The sequence below is a fragment of the Ovis aries genome, chromosome 10 (assembly GCF_016772045.2).
Source record: "Ovis aries strain OAR_USU_Benz2616 breed Rambouillet chromosome 10, ARS-UI_Ramb_v3.0, whole genome shotgun sequence".
Lineage (NCBI taxonomy): Eukaryota > Metazoa > Chordata > Mammalia > Artiodactyla > Bovidae > Ovis > Ovis aries.
The window spans coordinates 26,061,916-26,077,248 of record NC_056063.1 but is presented as its reverse complement, the minus strand read 5'-3'; the positions used below and the strand labels follow the sequence as shown (position 1 = coordinate 26,077,248).

At 38.4% G+C, this 15,333-nt stretch overlaps 1 protein-coding gene across 8 annotated transcripts in view; it reads left to right on the top strand.

The window, feature by feature from the left end:
- The window catches only part of NBEA (neurobeachin), a 666,092-nt gene extending 651,067 nt beyond the window's left edge, over positions 1-15,025 (top strand). For all 8 annotated transcript variants that reach the window (XM_060394443.1, XM_060394442.1, XM_060394441.1 and 5 more), the window contains 4 exons: positions 7,999-8,100; positions 9,889-10,085; positions 11,190-11,341; positions 13,155-15,025. In XM_060394443.1, coding sequence (XP_060250426.1) covers positions 7,999-8,100; positions 9,889-10,085; positions 11,190-11,341; positions 13,155-13,245 — 542 coding nt within the window. In that variant the 3' untranslated portion in view covers positions 13,246-15,025. The remainder of the gene's footprint in view (positions 1-7,998; positions 8,101-9,888; positions 10,086-11,189; positions 11,342-13,154) is intronic.
- The last annotated feature ends 308 nt before the right edge of the window (positions 15,026-15,333 follow it).

Genomic DNA, 15,333 nt, shown 5'->3' with positions numbered 1-15,333 from the left:
ACCCACCCTGCCAGGACTTTCCTAGACATTTAATGTGAGCATATATAGCATGGTTCCACTGTATTTGTTATCCTTAACATAAAAGGGAAGAAATGCTCTTCTAGATTAAACAGGATGAGTTGCTAAAGTATTGGCCAAGCAGCAAGCATGTACTGATGTACTGAACATGTGCTGTGTCCTGGTACTGTCTTAGCAGCTGGGAGGGCTGGGCAGTCACAGTCTCTGACTTTCTGGGGTTCACCCAAAAGTCTGTATTATAATCTATATAGACTGTATGAGTCACAAAACTGCTTCTCCTGCTTGGAATTATCAAGTGTATTGAGTACTGCATGAATCATGAATTCCTATCAGATAATATTTAGTTTCCTAAGTACTTGTATCTACAAAATGTTTAATGTTGTATCTTGGGCACAGATGCATGATTATATAAAAACTGATTTCAGCATTTTGCCACATGGATAGTAAAAATCATGATAGTAAAAAAAATAATCATTTTTAGTAGTTGATTGACTTGACTGATTTGTGACTGACTTAATCTGTTAGAAAAGGCAACCTCGCAGCTCATGTAGGCATGCCTAGAGAGACCATATATGTTGGTCAATTCACCTTTTGCAGAGGCAATCAAAGCACACACTGAATTGACTGTCACATCAGGGATCAGCCATGGGTATTTGCCATCAGAAAACTCACAATACGAAAGGAAAAAAGCTTTTCTTTTTCCAGTTTCAGTTTAATCTGTTCTAGCTACCAATTCACAGGTCAGAGAATCAGGCTATATGTGCTTTCTATCTCATAATGCATTGCTACACAAGACCAAAAAGCTAGTTACGTCTAAATTCATATCAAAGTGTGGGACACAATGCCCTTAGGTTTCAAGGATTGTATATATTAACCTAGACTTGAAGAGGGAAGTCCTGGCATGAAATGTAATATCCCAGTAGCTGTTAGAATTCAGGACTTGGTCTTGCTGTGGACATTAAATTCACTTTGTATGTCAGAGGCTGAATCATATTTATCCAGCACACCACCATAATGTGATAGGATTCATTTACTCACCTTATGTGCACATCACTAAAACTTCTTCAAGATAAACTCAAGCACTTTAATAGATGTATGCTTCTTTTACACTGTCATTATTATTTTTAATGGATAGCTCCATTGATGTCACAGAGGAAAAAAAATAATGTTTCTGCATTTTTTTATGTAAGTTTGAAAGAGTTAATGGCTTCATTGTATCAAATACATATATTATGACTAACTTGGACATCTCATAAATAAATCTTTTTCTAATTGTCTTTACGGTTTTTATGAATTTGCCACAAAGACAATGAAAACGTGTAAGCAGATGATTACAGAGTTTCAAACCATAAAAGAAACATGCAAAGGCTACCTGGCCTAGGTTCCAGTTGAATTAATTATACTGGTTTTATTAATATATTGCAGGCTAATATATTCACTGCTACTCTTTCAAACTTGCAACTCCGAACATAGACAATTTTCCTATAGATGTAAATAGGTGCCTGATGAGATAACAGAATTTCAGAGATGTGAAGGACACACGCTTTGATCTGAAGCAGACTCTTACACAAATTGTGAAACTAATTTGGAAGTGATAAAAATTAATTTGCACACTTTAATTGGAAGCAGGCGACCGCCTGAAAGGAAGGCAAGTGGAGCAGGCAATCTGTGCTCAAAGCTGATTGAATTTTTTGTCAGGCAGGTATCTTGGACTTGGCCGCTTATCCTCCTGAGCCCTTCTCTACAATATATTACAGCCCATCTCTGACTGGTGTTCTTTAAAAGGATCAATGCTATTCCTGTTGAATCCCTGGAGCCCCAAATTTCATTGATCTTGGGACTTGACATTTCTCATTACGTGCTGTAGCTTCCAACAAGATAGTCACAAGAGGGGCAAGTCAACATTGTCTCTTCAGCAGACACTTAAAACACATCAGGACCTCGGCTCCAAATCCAGTCTGCTTGTAAAGTATGTGATTTTAATGTCTATACCAGATACAAGGTGCTGGATAGAGAGCTGGTTGACATTTTTTTTTTGAAATCATAGCAACAGGAAACTTTGAAAGAGAATTTACTGTTCATCTTTACAAATCAAATCTATGAATACACTTTGAGTCATATGTGTAAGAGCTTGTTATTGTGTTTTTCAGTTTCACTTTTGAAAAACAAGGCTTTAGCTCACATTTGAGCTTTATGCAAAACAAACTATGAACCGAGAAGCCCATTGAAAAGGAGACTCCAGCTGTGCACACATCTTTTCCCTGGGCTCCCATTGTGTAAGCCTCAGCTCTGGACACTGACACCCCTGCCAGCTCCAACCCATCACTAAACATCTGCCAGATCACATCCCTTGCTTTGTCTGCATCTAGCCTTCTTTTCAAATGACCATCCTGGTGCCCAGCTCCACAGCCACCACTAACCAGTGGTGCTATAGGGGATGAAGAAAGCTTGGACCAAAAATGACCTACAGATATTATATATTATATATATATAATGTATATAATTATATATTTTGAGAGGAGGTGTAGTTACGCATGTAATAACTTTGAGAGGAGGTGTAGTTATGTGTGTAATAATTCTTACCTTGTAGGGCTTTCTGGGGGCCAAAAGACAAGGTCCATAATGCAGCGTCCCTAGTACAGGGCCCATTCTGCAGGAGACCTCCTCCCGTGCCCTCAGCCCAACATTAGGAGACTTTATAGGGTTCTTGACTAAGAAGGGGACTGCTTGCCACTCAGCTTCTGCTTTTCCTTACCCCTTTAAAGAACTGAGACTGCAAGAGTCTTTGTCTTGAGCCAGAAGCAATCTAAGAAACAGAAGTGACTAATGTGTTTTCGTGATCCAGGTGTCTCGGATCTATACCAGCGGGATCTCTGGGGGTCTTGCAGAATCGCACCTCCTAGGGAAAGGCAGGCAGATGATACTGTAGATTATTTGGGGAAGAGGATGGTAGCACAGTTGTGTACAGTGACCTAGATCCTAGTCTTGAAGGCTCAGGACTTCAAGGACAGACATCTGCCCTGAAACAGCAATGCTCAGGGGAAAATGTGGTCAGTGCCCTCTCTGAAGAAGAAAAAGAATAAGTTAGACTTAATGACTAGATAGGTTTATATCTATCGTCTGTTTTTTTCAAGTACTCCATGAGTGCGTGATAAAATGAAACCACATCATGGGACTTTTTCCACTCATGAAATGTTTTTATGTGGGTTACCTTGTGACTTGTGGAAAATGCAGGCCCAGGTGTTTCTAGTACTTGGGCCACAAACCTCTGCAGCAGGCCCTCAGGTTGCCGAGGACACAGTATCTCAAGAAGGGACTCCTCATGACTAAAATGATGTCTAGCATGATTTTTTTTTCCAAAATAAATCTTGAAATCAGACAGCCCTGATGAAAGTACTGCACCCTTTGAAATCTCTTATTCTCGGAACTCAGGTTAAAAATCCATCATTTTTATATAGGTATAAACATGACTGAAAATACTTTCTGCAGTGATTCTGCAATGACCCCACAAAGGCCAGGGATAAAATCTGAATGTCATTTATCATCAGGAGGTTCATTTTCTGACTCCAGCAGAACCACACTGAGGATCACAGAAAATCTCTGCTGTTTTTATTTAGCTCTAATTTAGAAGAACCCAAGCTTCTTCATATTAGTAGTCCTGTAAATGAGGTTTAAAATAATAAGGACCATGAGTAAACTTTACTTTGATCACTTCTCTGAAAGCCACAGCCTATCACGCTGAAAGGCTCTCTTGTCAGTTCTGTGTGGATAGCAGCATCAAATACCTTTGTACTTTTTTCATCATCCATTTAAAAAATATTGAAATGACTTGTGATAAAAATGAGGTGGAATCTGTTTATTGTAAGCCTGGTATATTTGCTCTTTCCAAATACGTGCCTATGAGGAATCTCAAAATCGGACTCTTTTTTTTTCATTCATCGTAATTCCATCACACAGAAAGGTCTTCTCCTGAGAAAGTGACTCTGGAAGGAGGGCAGTGGTGTTCTGGTCCTCAGAGGAGAGGTCTCACCTGCACCTCCCTCTGTGCGGCGCCCTTTGACCCTCAGCTACATCCATCAATTGTGATGTGACACTGACGGAATATTTCTAGGATTGTGAATGATTGTCCGGGTGGGTGACATCTGTCCCTGGCAGTGAAATGAAATATAGGGAATATGTTTACCCCCCGACTCCTGCTGCCGCTGCAGATTCCCCAACTCAAAACCCCAGAATAACATGTTATTTACACTTCTCAGGAGCCCTACAAGATCTTCTAATAGTTAAGTTTCGCAGTTTACTCAAATGACCTGGGAAAATTGTAATGAAAAATAAAACATTTAAAAATTTTTAAATCAGAGGTAAGCCTTGAAAAATGTTACTTCCTCATAGAAAATATATTACATACTTAAGGAATATGTTTACTATTTTTATATACTTTCTACATGTCCTGCAGTAGAACTAGATTGCTTTTTACTTTTTCTGTGGCATATAGGGGAAAGGTTTATAAAACTGTATACATTTTATTAAATATATAATTGTAAGATGTTTAATTCATCAGTCTCTCCAAGATAAAATAATCACTTAGAAAAATTAAGTATGATATTACACATAAAATCTTGTTAGTAATTAATCCTCATTTTGCCAGGGAACTTAGGGCATCTTTGAAGCATAAATTTAGAATCAAATGACAGACTAACATGGGCTTTTAGCTTCCCCTCCCACTCACCGTCTAGGTAAGAAATGTCTCAAACACAGAATGGAAGCTGATGGATGTGAGGAAACTCACAGAAAACAGTGAGCAGTTCCTGGGGAGACAGACCAGTGGGTCTGAAGGAGGAGATATTGGCAGATGGAAAGAGTATTGAGTACCTTGCTGGGTAGGGTGCTTTCATTATGCACTTTCTTCACAGAATTCTCCATGCATGGCCTCTTGAAGCCTTCCCTCCTGCCATGTGGGGCAGGAATCAGAGTGCTGCCCAGGGCTGGATCATTGCCAGGGGAGTGGCTGACCCAGGAGGCGGGCACAAGCTCCAGCCCTCAGACATTCACTTCCTCCACTGCCCCTTCACAGTGAGGGGATCGCCGCAGCCCAGGAAGCATAGGGCACCTCTCTGAGAGACGAGATGGAGGAGGGGGTTCAGGCGAGTTCACAGAGAAAAACAGGCTAGCACACAGGATCCCAGGCGGCATAAAGGAAAGATCACAGACCCAACAACCAGATGAAGCAGAGTGAACAGGAGAGAAACACAGAACTTTCTCAAAAGTCTTAATATTTTCTAAGGTATGAGAAAGGGCACATTAAAGCCACTGGTAATGGTCTATATTTTTAAGTTGGGGGTGAGAAGGGGTGAGTACAAGGTAATTCATTTTATTCTCTTAACCTTTATATATATATATATATATATATATATATATATATATATATGCTCTAAATATTTAATATATAATTAATGTTTTTAATCTAAAAGCAAATGAAAATACACATAGTTTTGTGGAAGCTGCCAAATTGAATTTTTTAATTATCAATAAAAAATAGTCCACAATAATATTCCTCAAACTTAACTAATACACTTTAAAAAGTACAAAATTATTACTAACCCCCCAAAAATCTCTGACTCTAAGGAATGTGTTCTTGGACCCCTTGAATCTAGTTTGAGAAACATTGACTTAATTAGCTCATCTTAATCTTTAAGTGCATTTCAACTTTTAATTGCCACAGTATAGATTTTTGATGCTGCAGAGAGATTTCATCTTTACAACTGGTTAAAATTTTAGAGTATCATTAAAATTTAAATCTGAAATTTAAGATTTTTCATAGAACTTTTCAGTCTCAAGAAAATAGCCACAGATCCCAGGATACACAGACCATAATTTGATAAATACCAAGAATTCTGGAAGAGTTGCAGTCACAAGGCCAAGTTACAACATGACTTCTCAAGCATAAAAAGTAATGGTCAAGTGATACTGACAACTTAACATGAAATAATGATATTTTTATATATGTACAAAGGCTTATTTATGTATAATACTTGCTCTTTGCTGAAATTATATTGTAGAATCAACTGAACAATACATCCAAAATGAATAACAAAATCATACAAGTCTGCTGGAACCATTTAATAATTAAAGAGGCAAAATAAGGCATTAATAAGTGTGACGTTGTTAGTGAAAAGTGGAAATAGTTGGATATTACAAGGCATATTTGTTGGATCTGACATGAATAGGCAGATGTTAATTGTTAATAAGCATTTCATGTCTCTCTTCCTGATCATCCTGCCTTCAACAAAGTTTCACTTCAGAGTCTGTTGGGTCCTCATATCCTATCCTGTACAGTTGACTCTGGCTTTCTTTTCCCATGTACCAAAACAGCCACTCCAAACTGTACCCAGGGTCGCAGCATACCCGATACAACTTCCAAAATTCCTCTCTGAATTTCTGTTGTTTCCTTTTCCTCAACACTTTTGCACCAAGACTGTAGCAATCCCTCATTTCCATCTCAAAAGTGGCTTCTGCGAATGACTTTCCCAGCAAGACATCGCTGGGCAAGAAGCCCTCTCAGTTTTGCTGGTCCTTCTCACAGTCTTTCATGCATGCAGTTTATTCACCAGTATTCTGCTTTTCTCTCCATTCATTTGTGGATTTTTTTCTTTCTTTTTTCTTCTTTTTAAATCCCATCTCACTCTGTGCACCCGCGTTTGTTCTTCACACTTACATTGTTGAGTGCCTCCAGTGGCCAGCCTGTGGAAGATGTGCCATGGTTGTTTGATGTGTTCCAAGCAATTCCAGGTTATAACTTATGTCTTTTTTATACTCCCAACTCCTAACCCGCTGAGAAGACCTGTCACTTAGAAGGCGTGCACTCAGTACAGAGGGCAAAGCACTTGGCAGTCAGAATGCTGATGCAGACAATTCAGCTGCACTTTCTTGGCTAGGATCGTACCAGTAAAGTCAGATGGAGAATGAAGATGATCATCTGATTGTCTCTTCTTTCCTTTACTACTTTCCATTCCCATCTCCAAAAAAATCAAAGCACCACAGCCTGTTTTGTTGAAGATCTTAAGGAACATTTTTAAAGGGGTAAGAGCAAGGGTTGCAAAATTACCTAGCTCTGGGTTCAGTTCCAACACTTGCTCCTATATGAACTTGTGTAAGCTGAACAACCTTTCAAAGTTTTGGAGTTCTATAAAATAGAAACAATAATTGTACCTACCTCCTGTGTTTTGGCAAGCTTGATTTCTATTTCTTCACATTAATCAGGAAGAAAAAAAAAGTATTTCTCACCACTATCATGATGTTATATCACATTTGTTGACTTAGCCATCATCTAAACATCCTGAGTCAAAGCTATGGTTTTTCCAGTAGTTGTGTATGGATGTGAGAGCTGAGCCATAAAGAAGAATTAATGCTTTCAAACTCTGGTGCTGGAGAAGACTCTTGAGAGTCCCTTGGACTGCAAGGAGATCCAACCAGTCTATCCTAAAAGAAATCAGCCCTGAATATTCATTGGAAGGACTGATGCTGAAGCTGAAGCTCCAGTACTTTGGCTACAATGTGTAGAGCCAACTCATTGGAAAAGACCCTAATGCTGGGAAAGACTGACGGCAGGAGAAGGGGGCAACAGAGGATGAGATGGTTGGATGGCATCATCAACTCAATGGACATGAGTTTGAGCACGCTCTGGGAGACAGTGAAGGACAGGGAAGCCTGGTGTGCTGCAGTCCATGGGGTCACAAAGAGTTGGACACGACTGAGTAACTGAACAATAGCAAAAGCTTCCTGTGTAGTAGGCACAGTAGGTTTCCCCATTTTGCAGATGAGGAAAAAGCAGATTAAGTAACTGCCTCATGGTCACATAGCTATTAATAGTAAATGCCCTTACTAAACATTAATGATTGTTATTTTTAAGTGTTCGATTTAATGATAGAGCCCTTCATTCCTGCTATTGGTCCGTAGACACTCACTGCCGTTGTTCCCTTCCAGGTGACTATCCTGCTCCAAGAGCTGTCCTCACGGGCCATGACCATGAAGTTGTCTGCGTTTCTGTCTGTGCAGAACTTGGACTTGTTATCAGTGGTGCTAAAGGTCAGAAGACATTTCTTTCTTTTTAGGTCTTTAAAAACTGTACTGTTTTCACAAGTTAACATGATTTATGATTTATTTCCTTGAGGAGGCTCTCCGTAGACAAATGCAATCCCTAGGTTCTTTGCAGCTGTTTAGTTTTATTAATATTTGCTAGTACTAATATAAGATAGATGTAAAATTTTATGAAGTACTTTGTGGTCACCAGCATTCTAGCCAGAACACTGGTAAATCAAACTGCAGCACACGCATCTGATGCAGTCATTACAAATCACATTCAGAAGCCAAGGGGGAGAGAGCCATGATCAAGGGGATCACGGGGGCTCAGGTGGTTCACCAGACATAGCCCTGGGTCCACCCCCCTCCGCTAGTCCTTTCTTCTCAAGGTTGGGTAGGTGGGAGAGGAAATATGATGACTTAGTTCTTTTGGCTTTTTATGGAAGAAGTACTGCTTCGGGAGAAGTCAGGAAACTTCGATTCTAATCCTGGCTCAGATACTAATTCTCCATGGAAGGCTCTGGGGCAGGAAGGAGCCTAATGCTTAAGAGAAACTGAAAGAAAACCAGAGGGGCTGAGTGTGGTGAGGACACCACGGAGGTAAGGAGACAGAAGGCTGAAGAGGCGGGAGACCCGAGGCACAAGGATTTGCAATTTGTGTTTGTTTTGAACATAGTAGAAACCATTGAAGGTTTTTAGCAAGATGATGAGATGATCAGATTTTGTTTCTAGGACCTTATTCTGACTGCTTTATACATAGAGGATATGATGTCTGAACATAGGGACACTTTGCTTTTGTATTTAAGAGTAAATTACCCAGGGAGGAATACAAAAGGTATTTTCAATAAGTGTCTTTTAATGTCTGTTTTAGTAATAATATGTATAATATCATTCTATTCTACAAAGCAAAAAAAAAAGAAAAGGAAAGGAAAACACAAGCCACATAATACACATAGGGAAAAAACAGTAACTTTCTATAGATGATGGTTGATATTAGAAGTGATATCACTTGTAATACACTCATAATATCACTTGTTTTAAAAAATATGTATCTACTGAAATCAATTGATTGAAAAATAGGAATAAAATTCATACACAGTTTTATGGAGTATTTCTAAAGGATATGGGGGGTGGGTAATACCAAACCATATTAACCAATTATTTTTATGAACTTGGCAAGTGAATATTTTATCTCAGTGCTGTTTCTGCCTGAGGCGGGGGAGAGAAACAGTTGAAGCAAAATAAATTATTCCCCATACTACTTTTACATTCTCCCCTCATTCTTCATTTATTTGAAATAATGTTCCTACAGTCTGAATTACTTGATTAATTTTCTCAATTTTGCCTTTTGCATTTTATATATAGACTATAGAAAAGGTACATTGATAGTAATGTATCTTCATGTGACACAATGTTAAAATTTTGATGATACTAAAGAAATTTAGCAACTGTTTTGATAATTCTCCCAAAGTTTCTAAAGAAAAATTTTCTAAACACATGAGAACACTTGTGGGACATACAGTCTCTTTTATTCTCATGTAATGTATGGACTGTATCCTGTTTTAATGAATATTATCCAGTGAAGGAAAAGAGCAAGTATTTACCTAGATGAGAAGTTTGGAAGACACGTGTGTGTCGCATAACAGTTGTCTGTTGATATCTAACGTCAGTGCTTGGCTCTTGCCAGCATAGTTTCTTTTCTGCCTCTTCCCACAAACCTGAGTGTATAGTCAGGTGCCAGTTGCGGGTTTGTGAGAGTAATATGAGTGGCCGTTGCTGTTCCCTACTCTGCAGAGGGCCCTTGCCTCGTCCACACAATCACTGGAGATTTGCTCAGAGCCCTCGAAGGACCAGAAAACTGCTTGTTTCCACGCTTGATTTCTGTTTCCAGTGAAGGCCACTGTATCATCTACTATGAACGAGGGCGATTCAGCAATTTCAGCATCAACGGAAAACTTTTGGCTCAAATGGAGATCAATGATTCAACACGGGTAAATCTGTATGTTGAGTCTAACTAGGGACTGAGGCAAGAGGTTAAAGATTGGCTCTTTTGCATTCAGTGACTCAGAGTAGAAATTCTCGGGTATCCAGGTAAATGTGTACTGGTTTATAAAAGCATATAAATCCATATTGATGATGCTTTGAACAAAGCCAGGGTTCATTTAATCTCAAGTAGTTAACTCAGTGAATTAGACTTTGAAGGTGACAGCTGTTGTTTGATTAGACGTAAGACCCTTAAGCTGGGGGGCGGGGGGTGCTTCCCTGATAGCTCAGTTGGTAAAGAATCTGCTTGCAATGCAGGAGACCCCAGTTCAATTCCTAGGTTGGGAAGATCCACTGGAGAAAGGGTAGACCCACTCCAATATTCTTGGGCTTCCCATGTGGCTCAGCTGGGAAAGAATCCACCTGTAATGAAGGAGACCTGGGTTCGATCCCTGAGTTGGGAAGATCCCCTGGAGAAGGGAAAGACTACCCACTCCAGTATTCTGGCCTGAAGAATTTCAGGGACAGTATAGTCCATGGGATCGCAAAGAGTTGACAGGACTGAGAGACTTCCACTCACTCCCTCACTAGACCCTTAAGGAGATTTTTCTTAAACTCCCCTGACAAAAAGCTATATCTACACTGCACTCTCCTGACCTTAAAAGTGAGTTTATTGTCATAGAAACGTATGTTTTGAACCCTGTAACAAAATTACATACTGAATTGCCCATCACTCAGAAATGAATTAGAATTTCTGGTTTATCATTATTAAGAACAGTTTTGAAATTTGTTCTAAAAAGTCTTGACATTGTTAATATTCAGAACTTAACAAACATCATGTTACTTAATTCTCAAGTTCTTTCTGGACTAGATTGGTAATATTCTTTTTGGAACTTCTGTTACTTTGTAACCTAAATTGGTTTTAAAGGATCCTTTAAGTAAGACTTACTTTGATGAATTCCACATTGGGAAGTCTATGGGTTAGACTTTAGAAAACTTGGACAAATGGCTAAAAGTAGATAATAATAACAAAGGACCTGTGTAAGTACCTTTCAGGAGTGGTCATTTGGGAAACACTGAAAGAAATGGTTGCTTTTCTACCTTGTCTGAAGGCCATTCTCCTGAGTAGTGATGGGCAGAACCTGGTGACCGGAGGGGACAATGGTGTGGTGGAGGTCTGGCAGGCCTGTGACTTCAAGCAGCTGTACATTTACCCTGGCTGTGATGCTGGCATTAGAGCAATGGATTTATCCCATGACCAGAGGTGAGCCATGTCGGGGAGAAATGTAATCACTCAAGAGTTGTCATTGAGAGTTCTTTAGATTTTACCAAGGGTGAAACGTGCAATGAAAAATACTCCAGCATCCAGATGGAAAAAAAGAGTATTGTTGAAAAGGGCAGATTGAGGAGAGGAGTAAGTACTTTAGGAAAGGATTCTGGTAAGAAGGAAACAGGAAGAGAATAAGGGGAAAAAAGAAAGAAATGAGTCTGGAGAAAAACAGATTCATCTAGATACTTCCCAAGACGTAGAGTTATCCCCACCAACTTCTCTGTTCTCAGATCTTTACCTGGTCTCAGACAGGCCTGCCTGGCTTCCATAATGTGAAAGACACACATTTTTTTAGCAGAGTCTTGGCTTGAGGCGTAGGTCTAGCTAAATGCAGCCAAATGCAAAGTGCAGACTACAGCTGGCCTCTGTTTTACAAATACACGGCATTGGTTACTTGGAACAGTCTCTGCCTCCCATTTGCTTATTCATACATTTCTCATTTATGTTATTTTGTGGTATTTTTTATATTGCCCTAAGATACTATAATCTTTATTTGGGAAGAATCAATAAGAATGTTAACAAAGTAATATAGTTTTCTGTTATTCCTCAGTTTGCAACAGGACTTTGTTATTTCCTAAAATTTGCCTTTGCATTTATTATAAAGTGAAATGAATATTTGGAATGTAAAGCCTAAATTTTCTGAATTTAAAAAATAAAACTATATAATCTTAATATGGTAAATAATTTCTCATTTTTGCTATATATCTAACAGAAATAAGAAAAGTTTATTAAGCAACTCATTTCAACTATGTATATATATATTCTTTATGAGTATTGGTTTTAAAATAGTATGAATATTAAGATTTACATGATAAAGTATCTTCACACTATCGTAAAATGATACTGAAGTCATCAAGAAAAGCAATAAAATTTAAGTTAGTTTGGGGATATTTGATCTGCAGCTCAACCTCTTTTTTAAGAAAATTTAAGCAGAATCCATATTCATGAAAAATGGGAGTGGTTTACTGTGTATAATTATTTGTATATAGATTCATGTTTCTAAAGTATTTTAAATAATTTGTGTTGTTAAGTATTTCAAGATCCCCCCTGGTATTCTTATCCATTCATGTATTCATGTTGCAAACATTTGCTGCCACCATCATACATTAAGGACTGTGTACAGTCTGGAGGATATAAAACAAGACCACTAATCCCAAAGAGCTCCAATAATCATAATAAATACATATGAGGGAGGCAGGAGCACAGGAACAGGAAAAGGAAGTGATTCGCTCTTCTCGAGGGGTGCGGAGGGCAGGAAAGGCTTTGTGAGATACTCATCCTCTCATATACTGTCTAGTAGATGAGAGCACACAGACAAAGCTGCATTCATGTTAGCATCTCCCAGGAGGAGTGAGCAAAGATACTAATCAAGTTTCTATTTTTTCTTCAAGCTCATCCTGAATTTCAGTTATTCTTAATGTTTTATAATGCCCCTGATATGTTCAAACAGTAGTACATGCACATGAGTTACAAACTGACAGATAAACATACAGTGAAGATGCTGTCCTCAAAAAGGTGTTTATCTGATGAGCTGTGGGATCAAGTTGATAACACTTGGTCCAGCAGTCCAGGTGTTTGTTGGATTGAGTCAACTTCTCTCAGGAGAACCAAGAATAAATTTTAATCCTGTCTCAGGGCACACAAAACAAAAACTTGGTGAACTTTGAGATTATGCTATTGTTTCGTGTAAAGTAGAACCATGTCAGTGATTTTGTGTCTTTCTTAACTACTGTCTCTGCTTTTCCAGGACTCTGATCACTGGCATGGCTTCTGGTAGCATTGTAGCTTTTAATATAGATTTTAATCGGTGGCATTATGAGCATCAGAACAGATATTGAGGACAAGTGAAGAACCAACAGCCAAGTTAAAGCTGAGAGCACAAGTGCTGCATGGAAAGGCAATATCTCTGGTGGAAAAAAAACTCGTCTGCATCGACCTCCGTTTGTACATTCCATCCCACCCAGCAATAGCTGTACATTGTAGTCAGCAGCCATTTTACTTTGTGTGTTTTTTCACGACTGAACACCAGCTGCTACCAGGCAAGCTTATATCATGTAAATTATATGAATTAGGAGATGTTTTGGTAATTATTTCATATATTGTTGTTTATTGAGAAAAGGTGGTAGGACGTGTCACAAGAGACTTTTGACAATTCTGAGGAACCTTGTGTCCAGTTGTTACAAAGTTTAAGCTTTGAACCTAACCTGCATCCCATTTCCAGCCTCTTTTCAAGCTGAGAAGAAAAAAAAAAAAACACATTTGATACTTTGTACATCAGATGCATCTTATTTAAAGGGATACTTTTGTAAAAGTAAAACCTTGTATAAAGAACAAAACGTTTCTTAATTTTACTGTGGAGTTACAACTTGCATGTTCTTTAATCCCTATGTCTTGATGGAACAGGCACACTGACAGTAGGGAATAGTAAGATCTGTCCAAGGACACAGTTTGTATGAAAAGATTGAATTTGGGCTCAATCGATAATTTTTCACATTTTCACCAAAATATAGTTTGCACTTTTTAATCTGAATTCCATCCCTCTAGGTGAAATTTGCTCATAAAGCATTTGGATACTAAGCCATTATTTGCCATTTTTTGGTACTTTATACAAAGAAAATTCAGCCCTACCCTTCATAATTTGAAGACACAGCAGAAAGGGGGCTTAGGGATGAGGTCCTGGTTTTACTGTATAAATAGGAATCCCGATTGTTAGTTCCTTAGTGATGACTTCCCAACTCCTGGACAACTCTTCCAGACTCATCCTGCTGGCTTAGCGTGTGTACATTAGGGGAGGAGATCTGATGCTAACTTTTTTTTTTTTTTTTGGCTGTTTTTTTTTTAAATTTTTCTCTCTCTTTGGTTCTTGAATAGCTTAGTTTCTTTAATAAATAAGTCAGACTTTATTATAACAATAACTGAAGTTATTCTTTTAGGTTCTTGTGAAATTCTCACCTAAAGCCACATTCTTAGCCTAAGGCACTTCATCTTTTATGATATAAAATGACGCTATCAAATGATTTTCCATACACTGTACTGATCAAGTTATACACCCAGGGGTATATACACTTTATTCATGTTTCTTCTTTGTATATTTGGTGACCGTATCGTCATAGATGTACATATTGTGTCGGTAGGGCTATGAGGCATGTTACAGGAATGTAATTTTCTCAGAACTTACACTCACTTGCAGTCATTTATTTAAAAAGATAAAACAAGATAATGGGTTCTTTGTATTGGCACTTTGCACCAGAAACATATCATTATTTATTGATGTGATTACTTATTTGTTATCCACCTTGTACTAGTAAGTTTTAGCACTGAATTCCTTCTTCACTGTTGTTTGTATTTATGAGATTCTGAAATTCTGGGGAATTGGCGTAATGATTAAGTTATTCATCACCAGGCTGTAAGCAATATCTTGAGTTTGTAGCTTAGAATTGGGAGGATAATGAACATCTGGAAGACAAGTTCATTTCATCTTGAGATCATGGTGAAATATTTTGGATATATAAATTCCTTAAGCTATTGTAACCATGTTTTATTGCAAAGATGTAAAATATGCCAGATGTGTGTGAGTTGGAAATCAAAAAAAGAAAAATAAAATATGCAAAGAATTCACTGATTGTTCCACATTTCATTGGACACTTCACTTACATGCATTCATTATATTGTCGTACACGTTTAAGAAGTCAGTGTCACCTCATGTAAAGGCCTAGAGCATCTACGAACATGAAATAGAGTCCTAATGATAGTCCATAATTCGCTGAAACTTGAGCTGCTTGGCTTGACCATCTGGCAGGGGTTTGGGGCACCAGCAACCCGAAGGAACCAGTTCTTGTTGTTTCTTCTGCACAATCATCACTGACAGGGACGGTTCCAGGTATTTTTGCCACAAGTTTCTTTGCTAAGCATCTTTTCCACGAACA